This window comes from Eublepharis macularius, chromosome 5 (genome assembly GCF_028583425.1).
Source record: "Eublepharis macularius isolate TG4126 chromosome 5, MPM_Emac_v1.0, whole genome shotgun sequence".
Classification (NCBI taxonomy): Eukaryota; Metazoa; Chordata; class Lepidosauria; order Squamata; family Eublepharidae; genus Eublepharis; species Eublepharis macularius.
Window position 1 is genome coordinate 105,221,192 of NC_072794.1, and position 22,282 is coordinate 105,243,473.

At 43.0% G+C, this 22,282-nt stretch overlaps 1 protein-coding gene across 1 annotated transcript in view; it reads right to left on the reverse strand.

Moving 5' to 3' along the window:
• Window positions 1-727: 727 nt before the first annotated feature.
• LOC129331326 (chemokine-like protein TAFA-5) overlaps window positions 728-22,282 on the reverse strand; it is a 32,673-nt gene continuing 11,118 nt past the window's right edge. Inside the window, exons 2-4 of the mRNA XM_054981807.1 lie at window positions 20,723-20,875; window positions 17,997-18,124; window positions 728-815 (exon numbers count right to left, since the gene is read on the reverse strand). Coding sequence (XP_054837782.1) covers window positions 807-815; window positions 17,997-18,124; window positions 20,723-20,875 — 290 coding nt within the window. The 3' untranslated portion in view covers window positions 728-806. The remainder of the gene's footprint in view (window positions 816-17,996; window positions 18,125-20,722; window positions 20,876-22,282) is intronic.

Below are 22,282 nucleotides of genomic sequence, written 5' to 3' on the forward strand. Positions count from 1 at the left end.
AGCTGGTTCCTCATTAATGGTGAGTGAGAGGTGACTGAGGAGTAATTTGAAATTGTTATTTGGGTAGGTGCTAGGAGAAAATTGGAGACAAGAAACTAAACCAAAATGGAGGAGACTCTCATTAGATACATGTTTTTGTCTGGGTTCTTCACTTTGCTCTGACAGCAGCTTCACAGTATCTTTGGCTGTTCTGAGCCTCTGACAAAATCGTTCCCATCTATAACAAGAGCAGAGCAGACGATGAACCAGAGAGGCAAAGCTGACATGTTCTTTCAGCATCTTCTCACCTCCTTTGGCTTGGTGGAAAATGAATGAAAGAAGTACAGGAAAAAAGAGAATGTTTTCTTCACAGCAACTGGAGAACATCCCAGATTCTTAGCAAACTACTTCAGTCAGAGTCTATCATAGCCATATGTCTCAAGGACACAGACATGCTCCAAGTCGAAGAGGCCTGTTGAAATCTTGGCTTCCAAGTGGCAAATTCCTCTGTTGTCATGGAAGGAAAAGGTCTACAGAAAACTACATTTCAGATTAAAAATCCACAAAATAAGCCATAAATCGACGCAGTTGTTGGTAGAGGGGGGGATCTCACACATACAACCCTGGTATGTTGATCCAGTAACCTGTGTGCCATGTGTACAGGCAGAAGAGGAAACTTAGGTGGGATGGGCCATAATTCATGGGAATGAGCCCACACTCAAGAATTAGATTGCTCCTTTTCCCTCATGATGAGATGACCTCTGAACTGTAGCTTCAGTGCGCAGGGAGTGGAGAAGTTGTTCTCACAGGTCGGTGCACAATCGTTGTCAAGAGACCTGGAAAACAAACCATAAAAAGAGTGGAGATACATCAATGTATATACATTTAATCTTGCCTCCTGAGAGACACTGCAGACATTGAATTGAGCCCTAACCAATGCAAGTGGAATTACAAGAGGAAGACAATTTCTTTACCTCCCCTGTCACCACATCTTCCTTCCCAAAATCTGCCTTCCAAAATCTTGAGGTCAAGAGACCCAAAGGACAGTATGGGTTGCAAACTGGCAGTCTGCAGCAGAAAGGGGGAATTGACAAAAATAGCCTTCCCTCCTCCACAAATGGAAAAGCTGTTCTGTCAGAGGAACTTCTACTGTTCTGATGGAATGGGACAACATGATCCAAGCCATTGTTAAGAACTATTCCCAGAAATCTCCTGAGAGCCTCAAAATTAGCTATGGTGAAGAAGTGGATGACAGGTGAGCCTACATTTTTGAGGTCCCCATTCTTCAGAAGTGGTTAGAAATATGTTGTATTGCAGAGCAAGAGCTGTGGCTGATGAAACAAGACCTGGTAGCAAAGTCCACTAAAAACTATTTTTAAATAGAGGGAAGTCTTGCATTGTACCTTATCAAGGGGGCACTGGTCCAATGAGCATTTTTGGGCGCTTCCAGACAAATGAGCATTGTCTGAATCAGAATACTGATCACTCTTAGCTCATGCATTTGAGGGGGAAGAGACCATTGTGCTGTGACCCAAGACAAAGGAGCAGAAAAGCTCATGTCATGCCAAACCAGTGACAAGAGCTCTAATCCATCACAACAGAAAACAATTCTGTAGTGGGGAGCATTCTTTGACTTCTTTTCCTAATACTCTTAATGAGGTCCTGAAGTGCCTTAGAAATCCACACGGGGATGGCAAGGGGTAGGCAGAGCAGTAGTTGCTCACTCTTCATAGATGTTCATTTCTCCCACACTACCTCTAAACATCTACACAAAGGCAGGCATTTTCTGGCATGCATGCTGAATGGTAATAGGCCAGACAAATCAGTCTGGCTCAGCAGCTCCTTTGCTCCTCCCTCAAACCAGGGTGCAACTGAGCTGGGATGGGCTCAGGTAATGGCTGAGGAGTGGACAGTCAGGCTGGAAACCAGCATGATGCAGAGAAGGTGTCGCTCCTGTCCTGTACAACAGAAATTCTTTAAATTCAGAAATTGGAATTTGTTAAGTTTTGAGAGTAAAACTCTCCCACTGCTGCCATTGCACCCCACCAGGATCCCGCTTACAAAACATCTTTCAGCTGCAGACATTATGCCATCATGTCCAATGTAATCACACTTTCGAATGGGCGCACTGAAGGCAAAACCACTGATATTTCATACTGACATTTCTAAAGCAGTTTTATTTTAGTTTCTTACTCCCATATAAAAAAAGTATATAGACAACATATTTAAAATATTTATATGCCACCTTTCCACCCAAAAATAGGGTCCTCAAGTCAGTGAACAACAGATAATTAAAACATTAAAATTGCATTTAAAATACAGTAAGAACATATCGACATATAAACACCCACACAGAGCCAGGGAGAAGGGCCAATGAAAGTTTACTGAGAGTATGTCAAACAAAACGGAAAAGTCTTCAACATAGGGAAACTCATCCAGGGAGTTCCAAAGATTTGGCACCACTGTTAGCAGTCAGACCCCACCCTCACGCTGGAAGGGCAGTTTATGGATATGAAACATCATAAATCCCTCCCTCAGTGTGCCATAAGGACAAAAACACTGCCCAGCTAGGTGGAACGGGTGCCACCTGCCTGCCTGGAGACTGGAAAGTTACCAGAATGTGAATTACAAATGGGCTGATTGACTAGCAGTATTTTTACCTATAGTCCAACCCAGATAGTCACACCCTTCCCAACTTATTGTCCCAACTCCAGAGACAGCCAATAAGTTATTGTTTTGGGGCAGAAATGCTAGTTTTGCCCCAGGATATGTTTTGCACTATATTTGGGATGGGATGGCCATACTGCGTTGTATGTTTTGGTAACCGTTCACACACCCTCAAGTTCACTTGAGCTCTCTTCTCCCATGTCTTCTCCCAGTTGCTTTGCTGCCCCTCCATGAAACCTTCTTCACTCTCCAAGACTGGTAAATATCACCTTATACCTAAAGATGCTTTCCTTTTTCCTGGTTATTTCTCTTTAATAAAGAAATCTTTCCTCTTGAACACCTGCTTGTTTATTTAAGAGTTCTCTAAAGGAATAGCCCTGCTGCCCTGGTATATATTGATAGAGATCCTGCAGTTATTCCCTCTCATTGTGTCTCCTCGAATGTTAATTCCCCCAACTCACAAGGAGACCCCCCCATTTAGGGTAACACTACAACCTAAAAGGCCCTTTGTCGGGTTGCCACCCATCTGACTACAAATGGAGGGAGCACCCAAAGAAAGGCTTCCAAAGATAACCCGAGTTGATGAATAGGTTAATACGAGAGAAGGCAGTCTGCTCAAAGTTGTATAGGGCTTTAAAGGTCAATACCAGCACTTAGAACTGGGCCCAGAAGCAAATTGGGAGCACTGTAGGAAACAAGTATGTACTGTGTGCATCTCCTCCTCCTTTTATTTGTTGGCCCACCAATTTCATAGGCAGACACTGCATTTTTTAAAGCATGCAAGCCCCTGACTGATAACTTCCTGTATCTCCCCAGCCCCTCCCACCTTCACATGAATACGTCTGCAGACCTTTTGCCTTGGCTATTTATATGGCCCACCTGTGAACTTCTTGGAGCTTGAGCACTCTCAGGAAAAAAATAGATGCCTCTAGTACATAGCTAAAAATGGAGTGATTTACAGGCTAAATAAGAATATCCAAATATTAAGGTTTGGATCCTATGACTGCATTCCACATGCACTTCACTCTGGTCACAGTGCTGCTCACTTCCTCTGCTGCCAGCACTTCTGTTTGCACAAGGCTCATTGAAAGTCATAGGTCTCACACAAATGGAAGTACTAGTGGTAGAGGAAGAGAGCTGTACTGTGGCTGAAGTGAAGTGTGGCAGAACTTGGCCACAGGATCCAAACCATTGTCATACAAGCCTTTTAATATAACTCCTATACCCACAGCATGTGTCGTATAAGCAGCAAAATGGAAGACAGAATCTTGCCCAGATGTAACTGAGTGGATGAACAAATTGTATGGCCAAATTAACTTCTATGCATCTATGGTCAAATTAGCTTCTTATGTACATAATAGACCTGTTATGACCTTTACTTTCTTTGGGGTAGATTTTGCCTTTAATCTTCCCCTTACACCCTCTGGGTAGTTTGCTGCCACCAGGAATATTATATTCCAAGTTTTCCCTTTGGTAACGTGTTTAAGCGTCAGGCTCCTTCGTGGTTCTATGTGGCCCTGAGGATAGGAATGGGATATAGCAAGGACTGCTACTCTGGGATATAACAAAACAAAACAAACTTTTATTTTTCAAGAAGCGTATCGGTTTCATAAAAGTAGTTCTCAGTTCTTAAAGTTACTTCATTTACTCTCATTCACACAGATCTCTTCTAAGGCTTCACACACAGTTAGCCTCTTTCTCTGACTCTATATTTCTCTCACAGAAATGCTTAAACTCCTCAGGCAGCACACAGCTAGCCTGCTTTCTTCTGACCCTTATTCACAGAAATATTAAACCTGCTCAGGTGGCACACAGCTGGCCTCTCTTTCCCTGACTGAGTGTCCTTTCACAAACATGCTCAGTTCAGGTTCCACACAGGTTATATTTCTGTCATAAATACTTCAATATACTCAGGCAGCACACAGCTAGCCTGCTGTCTTCTGACTGAATATTTTCTCTCTGCCCTGTCAGTCTCAAACTGCATTCACCCCGCCCACACTCTCAGTCATCAACCAATCATATCACTCACTCATCCCTCTCTTTCACCCCCACTCTTCACCTATCTCACCAAGCATTTAAAGACACATGCACACATTTACTTGAAATCATTACAAGACCACTCTTAGAATTTCAGAAAAAATGGAAAGACTTTGACTACATAGCGGAAAATTAAGAAAAAACAAAGAATAGCTATTATTACAGTAGACCAACTGTAAAATTAACATTTTAAAACTTTGGTTATAAAAGTTGAGTGTATGTAAGTAAGGGGATGGAGAGGAGAAATAGTTTTGTAGCAAAATAGGTTGTAATATATTGTTTTTATTGTTTTGTGCATTGTTATATATCTTGCTTATTATTTTATCCATTGTTTATTGTCTTTATTGTTTATTGTTTTTTTTCCTTGTCAAGTGTTCATCGAATTTTGATGCACCTAACAATGTGGTGCTGGAGGATAGTTTTGTGGATATCATGGAGGCCCAAAAGGGAAAAAAAGTGAGTTCTAGACTAAAATCAAGCTTGAATTCTCCCTGGAAGATAAAATGACAAAACTGAGGCTATCATACTTTGGTCACGTCATGAGAAGAAAAGACTTACTGGAAAAGCCAATAATGCTAGGAAAAGTGGAAAGCAGTAGGAAAAGAGGAAGACCCAAAATGAGATGGCTGGACTCAATGAAGGAGGTCACATCCTCCAGTTCGCAAGATCTAAGCAGCACTATTAATGACAGGACGTTTTGGAGGTCTTTCATCCATAGGGTTTCCATAAGTTGGAAGCGACCTGACAGCATATAACATACACAAACACAACATTCCACTAAATCAAAACACAAGTTTTCATAGTGGAATACACTGGGAAATCTGGTTAACTCCCTCACCTTGTCCATGACTGATGCACCAGTGCCAAGAGATTCTTTTTGCTGTATTGCATGGGAGAGGAAATAGGTGGCATAAATCCCAAGTTCCATGTTGTCAACAAGCTTGCATGGATATTTAATAATGCAAAACAGAGCTGGGGCAATTGGACAGGACATGCCAAATCGGCGATTGTGCTCAATAAATATGGATGAACGTCTCCTTTCCTTCCCCCTGCCCCAGTCCCCAAAGTCCAGAGTGGATTTATATTCCCTTGACACCCTGAAAAATTGCACACATCACACAAGGAGGCAACATTAGACACAGAAATGTTTTGGACAAGAGGAGCATGTAGAAGAGAGGTGGGATCTACTTAAGCTGCTGTGGAACCAGGCTGTGATATTTAACATCAAAAAGGTCACAACACAACTTTTAAACCAATCTCTGGGAGAAAGCTGACAGGAGCTGCATGGCATCCAGGATGACATGTTGCTCTGGGATGACAGTATAAACATTTCAGGTCATCAAAGTGGGAATAGGGTACACTTCATGTTGAGTCAAACAACTGGCCCCTCTAGCTCAGAACTCTCTGCTCTCACTGGCAGCATTTCTCTGGGGCTCTGCAAGTGTTTCTCAGCGCCTGCTACTTGAGACCCTTTAACTGGAGATCCCAGGACTGAACTTCCCCATGAAAAGCATGTGATGTACCACTGAGCCACATAAGCCCTACTTGCATGCTTGGTGGTAAGCAGGCGGTAAGAAATTACAATTGTTGAAGGAGAATTTAGGGCTGTAGAAGAAAATGCATAGGGAAAGACCATTTGTAGAAAGACATCCTATATAGATATTTATATTACGATGCTAGCAGTCACTGAGCCAAAACAGAGGAGATGGTGCTAAAAGAGAACATAGATGCAGTGGGCATTTCAAAAACCAAGAGGAACAAAATGATTCAGTGGGATAGTTATCCATGGAGGTAAAAATCTATAAAAGGCCAGAAAAGTGAATACTTGAGAGTAGTGTTGTACTAAATAGAGCACAGGGTCCAATAAGCTAGAAAAGAAGAATAAATTCCTCCAGGTAATCACTGTGGCTAGAAATACGTCACACGGCCATAAATTTAGCACCAAACTAGCGCCATCTCCTGCTGAATGCTCACCTTATTCCGGCTCTCTTGCGATTTCGCCATTCTTCCCAATTAACGCTTTGTGACTCTTTATGTCGTCTTTATCCACTTCCATGTGAATGCCCTGGATCGACTATGAATGCTTTGCAACACCAAAATGCTCACTCTCCCTGATCATCTGTCTCACCTAACACTGAGTCTCCTGCCCTACACTCCCACAAGCCCCAGTGCGACCCGCAATTAAGCCTCAAAGTAATTTTTTTAAAAAAACGTCAGCCTTATAGTGCTGTAACGCTATAGCGTTATAGCGCTATTCTGCCATGGGTGGGAAACCTCTGCTACCTATCACGGTTGGCTTTTGGGTTGGCCCAGCATAACATTATAATAGAACAGTGATATAACGCAAATATGTGGAAAAATTTTTTTTAAAGGGGGCGGGATTTTTAGGGCCTCGTTTCTGGAGGCACTTTGACTGACCGTCGAATTGCGCTTTTCCCTTTTAATGTGACTGACTGGAAGCGCAAGCAGTCGTCAAAAGATGGGAGAATCCGTTCTAATAATGATAACAGAAGAAACTATTTCTAGTGCAAAACTGACGAAATAAGGGCCCCGTGTGACAACAGCTAAGGTCAAAATGTAAGTTAGTATCAGGGACATATTATTATCCCTCTGATTAAAACACTGAAGGTGTAATTGATAAGGAAAAAGAAAAAAAGCAAGTAGCTAAAGGCAAAATGATTGAAATAATATTGGGTGACTTCAGCTACCTTCTTATTGACCAGGTAGATGTAACTGACAAAACATCATCCTGATATGGTAACTGTTCTCCCCTATTGAAACAAATTAGAGAAGCAGCCACCCTCAGCTGAGTAGTATCTAGAATACAGTGTGAGATGTAACTATTGTCAACTGAATAGGAACAATGACCACAGAAGTACCAGAATCAGCTGACATACATGGAAATGTCTCAGAAAGTCTAACATGCTCACATTTAATTTCAAAAGATGAAAATCCTCAAAAATGAGTTGATTAATTAAAAGGAAGAGTCAAGAGGGTTACATCTCTTCAAAACATTTTAAATAGGGATAATAGAAGTTCAGGTGGAATGTATACCACAGGAACTGGAAAGTATAAACAAGTCTAAGAGTATGCCAGCATGGTTAATAAGCACAGTCAAATCACATCTAAAAGGCAAGATTTCCTTTAAAAAGTAGTACACTTACTCAAATGAGGAGACATAGACTCTGGCAACACAGTTATTAGTTGACAATAAAGGAGGCAGAAAAAAGGTGTAAGGATCATATTGCTAAAAACATCAAGACAAAAAATATCAGTTTCTTAAGATACATCAGAAACAGGAAACTAGCCAGAAGGTGGTCAGACCCTTAGCAAAGGGATGAGATTGCCAAGAAGCTGAAATGATTATTTGTGTGGGTCTTCATTGCAAACTGCTAAAGAACTAAGTCAGGTAGAGGCTACAAGAGAGGAAGTACTGGGGTTAAAATGAATGAAAAATTTAGAAGTCCTCTGGTCCCAATGCCATGTATCAAGAGGCCTTAGAAAATTCAGATGTGAAATTGTTGATCTTCTGACAAAAATATGCAACATCACTAAAATAGGTCTTCTCACTGTAGGACTGGATGTGGCTAAAGCAATGCTATTTTTTACAAAGAGTGTGGAGTACAGAAAGGGAGCCAAGAATTCACAATCCCATTAGCCTGAGATCTAGCCCAAGTAAATTGGCGGAAATATGATTAAAGCTAGACGTATAGAAGAACAAACCTTGCTAAGGAAGAAGCAGCAAGCCTTCTGCAAAGGGAAGATCTGCCTCCCCAACCTTTGGGAGCTCTTTGTAAATGTCAACACACATCGACAGAAGTGATCTTATAAACTCAGTATACCTATATTTCCAAAAAGCTTTTGACACAGTGTCAGATTTTCCCAGTTTCTCTCCCAAGCTCTTAAAAGTCTGGCACCAGCAAATAAGAATCAAACTCAACATTAAGGTCTGAAGGCAATCAGACATAAGGGTCTTGTTGAAAGAATGCCTGAGATATGTGCACTGTATGCATATATCATAAGCACATAACTAAATAAACATATATATAAAGCTGCCTTGTGTAGTACACATGAATTCTTTATGGTGGCCCCCACCTTATGGAACGGCTTACCTGAAGAGGTCAGAAAAGCTCCCACACTTCTGGCTTTCCACAAACTATGTAAGACTGAATTATTGAAGAGGGCTTTTTACTCAGATAGGAGGGCTGTACTGTAAGGCAGTGGTCTCAGAGGAATGCTTCAGTAGAGGGGTGGGGATCATAGACTTTACTACTATGTAATATATATTGCCTGAACTATGATTATACTGTGTAGTTCCATGTTGTTTAATATGTCAGTCTTAGAATTGTTCATACTCTGTTTCAGCATTTCTTCAATTCTATATTGGATGTCTGTGGGTTTTAAATCTTTTAAATTAGCATTATATACCCTATTACATTGTTTAGTGAAATGTCCTTGAAATTGACTTTACTAATTTACACTGTGTAATCCACCTTGAGTCTCAGTGACAAAGGTGGACTATAAGTAAATAAATAAACATAAAATTTTATATTCTAATTTTATCTTGTTTGCTTGTTATTGAGCCTGTTCACCACCTCAGTTCTACTGAGGTTCTTCTTCGGGCCCTTTGAGCTGTCTGGTCTTGGCACATATATGCCTTTTTTTGTTGCTGTAGCATGAACAGTATGGATTGCCCGCCATAAGAAATGTAAGGCCATGCTTTTAGATGGCTATTATGCAGTTACTATTGTAAGAAGGGCGTTGTTGTGTAGAAACATCATATAGCTGTGGTCATTAAGAAAGATGGGATATAAATATTGTAATAAATTAATAAATAAGGAGGGCATTCAATGATACTTTTGTGTGCTTGTTGTAGATTAAAGATTAATAACCACTAAATCACTGAATTCCCATGTGAAGGAAAGTGTTGCCCATTTATTTTCTTTTTGTTGTTAAAATTATTAAAGGCTCAGAGCCTCTGCCTAGAGAAACAGGAAAAGTTAACCAAACAGAACATAAGCCAGTAAAGGTGGGGCAGGCCTGGTCATGGCTCACTTCTATACATGGAAGCCCAGACTTCAGGTAGGTTCCTGAACCATTCTTAGTTTCAATAACAGCACACCTCAGGTAAAGTTAAAAGGTTTTGTCTTTGAGAGCAGAACCAGATATTATACTTAAGACAATCCTAAGAACTTCCTGGGAGTGGACCCCACTGAATAGACCAGAGCAAGATTCTGAGTAGACCTGCTTAGGATTGTTCCCTTAATGTAAGCCTGCAGCCTCAAACAGCAAATTTTGCCCTTTACCCAAATAATGGCCATTTCCACATCTCTCCCTCCCAAAAAATAGCGCAAAATTTTCTGAACGACGTGCCTTCATGGCACAATTTTCCATCATAACTTTGCTTCGTGGTGCATTTTCTGACGTCATCGCACCACGAAGCAAAGTCATGTCAGGAAATCGCGCCATGAAGGCACATTGTTCCGTAAGTTTTGCACTATTTTTCAGAAGGGGGAGAAGAAGTGTGGAAATGGCCAGTGTTTAGGCAAACATACTCATATTGTAATGTCATCATGCTATGAATTTCCCTGTGTTCCCATCCTCTTATTTCACATCTCCAGCTGCCACACTGGTAGAAACAGGGCCACTATGGATACAGGCAGCTTAGTGTGGGGGTTGGAATATCAGACTAGCATCTAGGAGACTTGGGTTTGAATCCCCACTCTGCCATGGAAGCTCACTGGGTGATCTTGGGCCAGTCAAACACACTCAGCCTAACCTACCTCACAGGGTGATTGTTGTGAGGATAATATTAACACTTGGCAAACCATTAACTGAAGAGGAGTATATAAACCAAATGTTGCTGTTATTGTTAGGGATACTGTGAGGGTAAAATGCAGTAGCAGAGAACATATGCCACCCTGACCTCATTAGAGAAAGGACAGGACAAAAATGTGCTAAATAAATACATGTGTGAAGGCAACAGGACAATACTGTGACAGAATAGTCCAGGAAGGCACTTTATAAAGGGAAAGGGTCTGTAAATAATACAACTGAGTAGAGGATGTATTATTAGCTTGCCACATGTATTTCCCTATTGCTTTGTTTTCTACTTACGCAATACCATTTTCTTTCATCATATCTATCCTCTGTATCATGCCTAATATTCTATGCCCATTCAGATTTCAGTAATTCTAGTCCTAGTATATCAGTCATTCAATGTCTCCTTATACTGATTGTATCAACCTACACTGTGCTTATTAGATGTCTTTTCATAGGGACTGTAATTAACTTACTGTGTAATCTGCTTTGAGTCTCAGTGAGAAAGGTGAACTATAAATACAGTTAATACACAAAAGAATATGCCCAAATGTGAAGGAGGAGAATGTGAGGTGGGGCTGTTCTTTTTGGATTCCACCTCATGTCAGGCATGACAATTACAGTGCAACCCTATGCCGTTTTTCTAAGTCCTGTGGGCTTAGACAGAAGTCCCTTTGGATTGGACTGCACCACTGCTTCCATTTAAGAGGTAAGCAATGCTATGGTGATGGAGGAAACTCTGACTGGCAAGAAATTTCTTTGATGCAACTATGAACGGCACAGAAACCTCCTACAGGACTGGTCTTGGCAACCTTACAAATGCCTAGAGCTTCCCAATTTGCATGGGGGCACATGTGGGAAGAAAACAGGCTTGGCTTGACAGTGCCCATCTGTGTTCCTCTGCGGGGAATAGAATTCATTCTCCTCTACACCTCCAGACTCTCTGGCATTAATAAAAGATCCTGGAAGCTCTGGCCTGCAACTTCCAGTTCCCCCTATTCATTGTTATTCACTTGCTGAGCTGACTGCAGCACAGAGTTTTAGGCCTCACATACTGAGCTGCCTAGCAGCTGCTCCAGGATCACAGCGCTTCTCTGGGGGGATGTTACTACAGAAGCTGTTCAACTCCAATGCCTTTGGAATAAGAAATTAACTGGCACTTCCTTCCCCGTCTTCCAATGAGTCCTTGTGCACTCCTGACCTCTCTGTTCCTGCCCACCTCCAGTGGCTCACAGCCAACTGACCCTGCTCTGCAGCCAACATGCCAGAAGCTTTGGAAACAGACAGAACCCAGTAGCAAGCTCCTAAATCTCAGGAGGCATCCAGAAGCCAGACCCGGAGACATCGCATTTCCTTAACAGGCCAAACCTAGTCCTTAGATCTGCATACTGAGTGGCAGAAAAGAGGATTTCATGAAGCTACAGAATTCACAACTAATGCACAACATGGTATCAGCAAAAGCCTTGCGTTGCTACTGTGGGACTGCCCTGAAAGTGCTGGTAAAGGGGAAGAAGCAGAATCATAACTAGCATTCCCTCCTATATCAGAAGTGCAGGGGCTGGTACAGAGGAGAGCCTACATGGTAGCAGTTTAAAAGCTTGCCCCCTCCCCACTCTTATGACTACATCTCTGTGGAGGTCATCTACAGATGGTTAAATCTAGCATTACCAAAAATACACACACACTTTGCCAGATTTCTGAGAGGCTGAAGAGAAGAGCTAACCTGGGACTCAATTTTGGGTTCAATGCCTACAGCCTCTACTGTCAGATGAGCACAAAACTGACAGTGTAGCTATTTCCCATCTAGAAGCAGCAAGCTCTGAGGAGTTTTGACTAAGTAGCACAAGGGGGCAAACTATTAGAGATATTGGGAGTTCTGTGAATGAGCTTGCCACAAACCCACATCCAGCTCAGGCTTAGGCTGACCTTCCCATACCCTGAGGTAAAACTTCTCCTCTTTAAGCCTATAAAGCTGTATACTGGGCTGGGAAGCCTCTGGTAGCGTGGTTGTTAAGCTTCAACTTTCCTTCTTGTCCCACCCTTAAGAAATATTAAAAATGGTTACCCAGCCAAGTCTTAATAGGGGACAGATCAGGGGTTTGCACTTCCCTTTAGCAGAAACTGGCGCACAAGGCTTGGGGAGGTTCAAAAGATAACAGAAGGTTTATTTACCATAGGTAAAGTCAGAGGGCAAGTAGGCAGATGTTTGAACTGACGTAACAGAAAGATTATCATACAGGAACTTCACTGGTGTGAGGCACAAAACACTTGGTATATTACTAGGTTGCTGGCTTCTTTCAGAGGTTGACACTGCTTCACAGATGTTGCACTTTATATACTCAAACACAAACACAGCACGACTTTCCCTCCTCTCCAGACTTAAGGGTGCTCCACTGAGACAAACCCTTCCTAGATACTGGCAGGCGTTATAGTTATAACCCTGTTCCTGGCACTGAAGGGGAGATTCCTCTCTACCCACTTCCTTCTCCCACTTAATTCCCAGATCTCTCAAGTCAAAGCTAGAGTTAGTGCTGGTTTTCCCCACTTTAGTCCTAGGACTAACAGTGCTTCACAAACATTATTCCCTCTCACAGGGGATTCTCTGTCTGACCCTCCCTGGTCAAAAGCCAGACTCTAACTCCAACTGGCAGCTTCCCCAACATTCCATCCCCAACTGCCATTTCGGGCTAGCCACATGGGGAGGGGGAAGGAAACATGTCAATCATAGCTCACTGACTGGAAATCTCTGCCTCTGAAGCTGAGTTTGTCACAGAGCTCCTTGCATATTTTGTTTTCAAATGCAGATATGTGGAGGCCCAGTTCAGTGCAGAACTACACCACTGGAATGGGTGTGTAGGTTAAGCCTTACCCCTGCACCACTTTCTCAACCTGAAATGGGCATGCTGAGCTGCTATTTGTTCCACTGGGACAAACATCCAGGTCCTAGCTAGAGTCTTAAGATACAGGAAGGCAGATTTTGGTGAAACATTAGGAGAATTTTCTTAGTGATAAGAATGGTTTAACCATAGAATCAATTGCAAAGGCAGGGTGGGCTCTCCTTCATTGGAGGTCTTCAATCAGAAGTGTTGGGAAGGTTCTAGCTTTGACTTTCTTGCACTGAGCATGGGTTTGGACTAGATGCCCTATAAAGTTCCTTAGAACTCTATGACTCTATATGTGAAGTTTAACATAACAAGAGCCAGTGTGGTGTAGTGCTTAGAGTATTGGACTAGGATTTGGCAGACCCACTTTTGTACCCCTGGTGTCTGATCCAATAGGGCTGCTCTTATGTTCTTATCCCCACTGTATTATGAAGAGCACTGGATGACCAGTCACACTCTCTCAGCCTAACCTACCCCACAGAGTGGTGGTTGTGAGGATAAAATGAAGGAGGGGAGAATGATGTTGTAAGCTGTTTTGAGTCCCCACTAGTGAGTAAAGCAAGTATAAATAATTTTTTAAAAGTTGTGCGGCTGTCTCAAAATTATCAGTGTCACTCCTACACTATAGAGGTTGCCAGACATCAGCTGAGAAACTGCACCTACATCTGAAGTGGTCCCTCTAAAGCAGAGGAGGAGAGATGTAGCAGTTGCCCTTCCTGCCGTGCCCCTCCACCAGCCTCTGCTCTCACTTTCCTGCAAGAAGAAAGTCTGGGGGAGGGAGCAGGGGAGCAACAGAATTGGGGGTGTGCATGCATCAACTGCAACTCCTATTGCCTCCAAGCATTTAAGGCGTAGGCACAGTCTTTGGGTTAAAATCTGCCAAACCACATAGAAGAAGAATGGTTGTGGTCTTCTTTAGGGAGAAAGAAGGCAATAGTACTCGCCCCAGAGGCTGTTAACATTGCTTGCCCAGAAGATGAATGGCATTAACAATGATATGCAATCATTTATGTACACCAAAGCTAAACAGAAACAAATCATCACTGAGGATCGCATGGTTGTTGCACCATAGCAATCATTTGCTGCTGGATTATCTTGTACACAAAGGAAAATCCAGTTACGAATGACAGTTATGTTGTAATGCTAGTGCAATATTCAATGATGTGTGGATGCTCCTTTAGTGCTGCCCAATACAAGGACAAGTAATCCAGGCCCTTTAACTCTGCTGTTGTCTCCTTGTGTTGAAAAGGCAGTCTGGGCACCAGAGTCAGCTTGGTTTCTCTCCAGGCCTTGTTATTCCCCTTCTGTGCTGAAGAGCTTTGTTTAAGATGCATCCACCTCCCTCTCTACCTGTCCAAGCTGCTGCTGCTGCTTTAAGAGGGCCTTGGAGAGAGTGATCCCTGGTGTGCCTGTTGTGAACTCCAGAAAACAAATTGCCTGATGTGCGGCCCTGCAAGTGAGTTATATTAATAGCTGGCAAAGCCCTCATGCGTGGCCCGTGTGCAAACTCTATTAGCAGGGCTGATTCCCCCAGGCAGCAGGGGCGGGCAATGCCTCCCTGCACTTGCAGGATAAACTGGAAGAAATAACTGCACTACAATTTCAACCAAAGCTCAGCATAGCCTTGGGCTTGCTTTACATTCCCAGAATTTTTTTTTAACCGCAACAGCTCATGAAGTGACCCACAAGCACTTTGGATGCTAGATACAGTTTGATCTTTTCCAGATACATTTCCCTCCAATCCCACCTCTAGACATATTATTTTCAATCACATATACAGTATGAGAATTATCTGACCTTGGGAGAAAGAACAGCAGAACCTAAAGTAATAACAAAATAATCACTCTCAGCACAATTCAGAATTGATTTGGTATTTATGAGCTTCCCTGGAGAACTCTTGGAATAAACTCACCTTTGAAAATCATTCTTTAGGGACTTTTGCACAACTCTGAGTTTAGTGTTTAAGACTTGAACAAAAAAATAAGCTTGGTCTAAAGGCAGAGATGTTTTTTTTAATTTTTGCATTGTCTGCTTAGCTGCTCATTGAAAACGCATTTTCAGAAAAATTAATTTTGCACATGTACCTGCCTATATGCGGACCATACATGTGCAGACCCTTGCTTTTTTATTCTAAGACAGACAAGAAATTTTCAGAAAAATTACACATAATTAGTAATGGTGAGCATGACAAGCTGAACAATTTCACATTACATACTTGATTTCTGTGAACACAAAGCCAAATTCAAGCCAGGGTCCATGCATGTTGTACAACAGCATTAGTTTCAGAATCTGGTATAAGGTCATTGACCCTGTCCCCTGCCCATATTGAAGTGGCTTATGTGTATCTGAATCTCTATCTCCATTGCATTTGTATCCCAGCCTTCTCCCAAGGGTGGCACGTACATTTCTTTCACCTCCATTTAATCCTCACAACTGCCCTGTGAGATGGGTTAGGCAGAATGACTGGCCCAAGGTCATCCAAGGAACTTTACAGTTGTGTGGTGATGTGAATCCAGGTCTCCCTGGACACAGTCTGATGCTTTAACCATTACACCACACTGGGGTCTCTGAAAAGCCACCTGGCAACTGCCCTGACCTTGTGGAAGCGGCTCTACTCTCACCTGTCAGTCATTCACTTTCAGGAAGCAGGAGCTTTCAGGCAAGCTGGATCCCTGGCACCCCTCTTGTTTACAAATTCAATGTGCTGAAGAATAACTCTTTGTCAGAATACAAGTGGAAAGAAATGGCAAAATATTTCAGGTCCTCAACCCACAAACATGTTGTGTTGGCTGCACAGCTAATCTGTCTTGCCAATACAAATAAAACTCAGTGAAGAGAATTCAAAAAGAAATACCTGGGGGGGTTAACACGCTCATTAGTGCATTAGTGAGCTGGTGGCACTAGACAAACTGCAGGATCCTCCTGCTGTAACTAAATCATTGGAAACACATTCTTCCTGTGGAACTATCAGAGGGGATGTGAGAATGCTTTCACCGTCTGGAAGCATCCTCTTATAATTCATGTCAAATTTGAAACAAATTGCTGCTGGGAAACTGTCGTCAGTTCTTCTGCTCTTCCAAGTGGCGAGAGGAGAGCTGGGAAGTTGTTATTGGCCAGCCCTAAAGTGGGATTCTTTTTCTGAGGTGGATGTTGAAAATGCCTCTCCATTTTGCTGGAGACTCTGGAAAAACACATTTTTCCAGTAGAGGGTCAGTTTATTCTGATGACATACTGTTTAATACTATACATACTGTATAGACATTTCTCAATTTTATACAACTTTGTCCAGTTGAAAGAAGGTGGAGGGGATGCTGAATAAACTTGGCTTATCCTGACTTTATTTTGATAAGTTTTCGTATTTTAGAGGGAGATGAGAGAACAATGCAAGAGGAACAGCAAGAAGAGAAAGATAATGTAATCAAGGACCATCATGGCAGAGTTCCTTCTTAGCAAAGTCCAAAGCTACACTAGGAAAGCCCTCTCAATCCCCCTCAGAAGCCACAGCTAAGTGACAGGACACACATTTTGTGGGCAGAAGGTCCCAGCCTCCATCTCTGGCATCTCTCTTTAAAAACAACAGCAGGGAGTAGAAAGTTTGCCCCTGCACACAATGCTTGGTTAGATGAACCAGCTGCCTCAGGAAGTACCTGGTGTCTTTAACACTTATGGACAGAAGGACTAGAGTTGTACACGAGAGAGAAGGTCCACCCCCAGTCTCTGCTCATGGGCCCCAAACCAACCCTTTTATATATTTTGGAGGGTCTATCTATACATTACAAAGCCCTTGTGACCCCCACATCTGCCGACATCCTGAGAACCAAATGTTATCTGAGAGCAGAACCACAAGTGACAAAAAGCACAGATTGGACACTTGTCAGCTTCCCTCAAGTTTTGATGGGAAATGTAGGCAGCTTGGCGGAATGTTGGACAAGTGACAGTTGAAAGTCCACTGGACAGCAGTCGGAGAGTGAAGCTGCGAGACCAGGATGCCTACATTTCCCATCAAAACTTGAGGGAAGCAGACAAGTGTCCAATCTGTGCCTTTTGTCACTTGTGGTTCTGCTCTGAGAGTTCTATGCTTGGAACTTAATTCTCAGGCTTGTGGAGGCATGATATGGGTTAGGACCACAGCAGAGGGGGCTTAAACAGCCCCCCTCCCATTTCCCAATTTGAAATTACCCTGATGAGCTGCTATCTGCCCCACTGGGGAATCTTACACGTACTGATGAACTACACATAAGTGGCTATTGGCCACTGGCCACATTTGCAAAGCATTTGCAGAACTGAAGGCTAACTTGGTTCTGCATGCATGCAAACAGATGTAGATGGGAGCTGGGGAGGGGGAATGGTTGTCACTGGGGTGGAGTGGGAAGATTGTGTGCCTTTCAGAGTAAATGAAGAAACTCCTACTAAAGCCATCATAGGTTTAAAATAGCTGTAGAAATACAGTCCTGTATTTCTGTGGGCATTAGCTGCAAGGAAAGAACAAGGAATGAGACCAGACCATACACCACGACTCTCTTCTTTCCCTCAGCTCAGCTCAGCACACTGAGAAGCAGCAAGTTTCTCGGCCCCTTGGGCTGGCTAAAAGACGCCCAGTCAGTTACTTACCGTGACTGTTTTGATTCGTCCCAGTTGCCTAGTGCAGCTCCAGCCTGAACGATTGATTAGCAAAGAGCACTGCTCCCCATCATCACAGGGCTCCATCCCGCACCACTGTTTATTGACAATGATGTGGGCTGCCAGACACAGGCAGAGGGTCAAGGAGGAAGGAGAGTGTGGAGGGAGGGAGAGAGGTGGAAAAGGACAAGAATTAGGCACATGTTTCACAAGGACAATTGAAAAAACTTGAAACTTTGAGTTCCAGGTGGTAGGTTTATAGCATGGTCAAGTTATCCTCACAAGTAAAACTTCCCCCTTCCCTGCAACATGTCCACCCCTTTCCATTTCATGGGAATACAATAACATGATACAGGGCTAGCATACTATGAAATCAATGCTTTTCATTGGGAAAGGCCCTTTCGAAGGGGAAGGATAAGAGCACTGAGACAGAAAAGGGGGAAAAAAGTAAGTTCAAAATAAAATAGAAAGGGAAAAAAGAAGGGAGAATGAATTAAATCTTGGATGCTTTATGCTGTAGTAATAACACCTCCAAACATGAGACAACAGCCACCTACAGGCTCAGAATAGCCTCATACTCACCACATGTATCAAACACCCACCCACAGGCAGGGGACAGATTTCTCCACATAGCAACACTAGGTAGCATGTTACCATCAGTGCACATAGCAACACAAGATAACACATGCCCACACACTGAGGCCTCAGGAAAGCTTCCCAAAGGACCAGGAGGGCATTCAGTTCTTTTTGCATGCATTTTTTTTATGCTCAACAACTCTCCAACTGATATCAAGCAGTTTCCTAGACTGAAAGGGAATTGCTTTGTGAGGTCAAAGCATTTCCATGCAGCTCAGACCAGATTATCTCAGGTTCAGCCCCCAGAGATTGTGATCATTTCCCAGAGGTTTTATTTCTTCCCTTAGGCCATACTGAAGCCTTCTGGAAGCTCTAAAACAAACTGCTGCTCCTGTGTGGGGAATAGCCACATACCATTGGGCCCTATGCAATAAAACCTGGCTAGCTGCTGGGGACTCTGGTTTGCTTTAAAACCTCTTCTCCCTCATATTGCAATCACCATATCACAATGTAAAAGCCATGTGTAGAATGACCAGATCTTTAGCAGAGATTACATCTGGGGAAGGGCCATAGCTCAGGGGCAGAGCATGAGCTTTGCTTGAAGAAGTTCCCATCTCCAGTTAACAAGATGGGTAGAAGGTGATGTGAAAGACCGCAGACCCTGGATAGTCACTGCCTCATACTGAATGAGGCCCTTGGTCTATCAAGGTCAGTCTTGTCTAGCCTCAAATTCAAATTTATTACAGTCCTAGACCAGCAAAAATATTACGGCAGTAAAAGCAGAGCATACAAGTTAGTAAATCAGTAGATCAGTAATAATAATAAATTACATTACATTAAAATATTTAAAATTTAATACATGATAAAACCAAATACAAGACCCCCTCTAGTTAGTAATTAGCGGTCTCCTGCTCTTCATAGCTAGTCTCAGACTGACCTTGCTAGATCAAGGGTCTCATTCAGTATAAAGCAGCATCATGTGTCCCTTTCAATGCTCCATGAGATGGAGAATGCAGATTTTGTACCCCCAGCACTGCTGCTCTGCTGGTCCTTTCTCCCAATGGCTGTCATACCCACGACTCTGATTTTATCCATCAACAGATGGAATGGACCAATCAAAGCGAAGGGCAGGAAGGTGTGTAACTGCTTCATGCTCTCTCAGAACTTCAGAGCTTTCAAAGAGACAGAAACCCTCTCCAGGTGGTTTGCAACGCAGACACACATCATTCCATCAGCTGGGGGACTACTTGGGACACATTCTCAGAAGAGGAAGAATTTCTGCTCAGAGTCAGAGAGGACTCTCAAGGGGTGCAAGTGGGGCAGCTATGTGCACCAGTCCAACACTGAATGAATTTTCTTTTTCAATTACCTCTGTGGCATTGTTCTACAGTTCTGGGGAGCACCAGTTATCTCCCATGCTCGGTCAGTCTAAGGCTGTTCTCTTCATTCTCGAAAAATCTCCCACCCTGACAGGGTCATATATGTCATGGCATTATCTAAGAGCACAAACAGAATATGGCACCAATGCTACCACTGCTGGACAAAATCAGTGGTATCTGATATAGGTTTCTGAAGGTCTTTCATTAGCTTAAGGCATGAAATGAACCTGTGGGTGTCTTGACTGGTTCCAAAGGCAGGGTGCCAGAGCCTTCAAATGAGTGCAGAAGACAGGAGCCTCTTCTCTTATACTCATTGTTGACTTTGGGAATCAACCCCCCTCCTTTTTTTTTAACTAGCTCCTTTGCTTCCCTAGAATCTCTCTTCCAAATGAGCCTTCTCTCATTTGGAATTTTGTTCTGCTTATTCGTAAGCAAAGAATAAGAAATGAGCTACAGGCCTTTATCTGGTCATAGCCATAACTGGAAAAGCTCATCTACTTGCTTAGTTTTCTTTACTTGGAACATTTGCAAGGCCCTACTTCAGCTCCCTTGGCAGGAATGTCAGAATTTGGATCAGAAAGACCAGTACAGAGCCTTTGCAATCATGGAGAAGTTTGCAGAGACCATGGTTTGCATCTGCACGAGCACCATATAGCTTCTGCATTACTCAGCAAATTTCAAAATAGAACCCTTCATTGTTGGCCCTGATGCATGGACTTTTCGAGATAGAAATCGAGAGAGAATGAAGCTTTATTCTCTTACCATCCACACAGGCAGGTTTTGCTTTTGTTGTTCCAGCAACTTGGCCCCTCCGACAAGCACACCGTGCTGTCTGCCTGGCGATCATCCTCTTGGGATGACTTGTATCTCTGTCCAAGGCTGTGATTTCGCACGTCCCAACTTCCAGCTCCTTTCCTGCAATAAGACATGGGAAGATGAGAGAATCTCAGTGGAAGAAAGACACGCATGTAGCCTATCTACCAGAGCAGGACAGACTTTGGGGTAAAAGATACAGCAGAAAGTGGTACCTGCCACAAAGATACTGCATTGGCTGAGAAAGATGCCCTAAGGCAGTCATTCACCTGAGAGGGAGAGGTATGGTCTCTGTTCTCAGCTGGCTGGTTCCCAGACTTGGAGCTGAGAGATCAACACATACACATGCAGTCCCTCCAAATCCACCCTGAAAACCAGTACTGGTCTTCTCTTATTAAAGGGACAATCTCTATGTGGAGGCACAGGGCAGATACTGAAATTCACAGGACATGAACAGGCATTACCTCACAAATTCAACCATTCCCCATGTAACACTTTAATGCACCCTGATGACAAATTATGTACCACTCAAAATTACTCTGGTGAATTTTTCTGCATCCTACAATTCTGGCAACCACTCAAGAAGCAAACATTCAGAATGGGCCTGTACGGTTGGCTGGCTGACTGCCCTAATGTTTCGAGGAGAATCCCATCTACTGCAATAAAATGAGTGAGGCAATATTCCAAGATGGTTGACTCTATTTCTATACTTATAATTCAGCTCTGCATCAGACCACTAAATCCAGAACATTCTGAATTCATTTCTCTTTTCTCATCAGTCCCTTAGAATACAATTTGGTCATTCCAAGGAACAACAGCACATTTATAACAAAACAAGAATCACACAAGGAACAGCAGTTTGATTGGCTTCTGATGATAAGAATGAGAAGCTGGGCCAAGATATTCAGCAAAAGCAGCCCATTCTCATTCAGGCAAGTTCTCTTTTATGTTACAAGTGGGAGACCCTCAAGGACTTGTGGAGAACATGTCATTTCCTCCTCCCCCACCATGTCCTCCTTCCCTTCCCTGTCCCCCATAACTTCTCCTCCTGCTTCCTTGTCACCTTCCCACCACCATTCTCTGCCTCCCAATATTTACCTTTCAACCCAAGCAGCCTCTCTCCTATGGCCCAGTTCCATGGTGGGAAACCTACAAGAACTTCTGAGAGGTACTTCACTTTTCCCTATATCCCTTTCCCCACGCTATTTCCTCTTTCCCTCCTCCTAGCAGCCTCCATATGCTCATTTCCCCCTATGCCCTTCTCTCCTTCAAACCCACTAAACAACTTACCTTTTATCTGCCCCCCTCATCTTCATCCTATATTTATTAATTTACTTCATTTATATACTGCCTTTTTCCACAATGGGGACCCAAAGCAGCTTACATCATTCTCCTTGCTTCCATATTATCCTCACAACACACCTGAGAAGTGGGTTACGCTGAGAGGGTCTGACTGGATCAAAATCACCCAGTGAGCTTCCACAGCAGAGTGGATCTCCAACTCTGGAT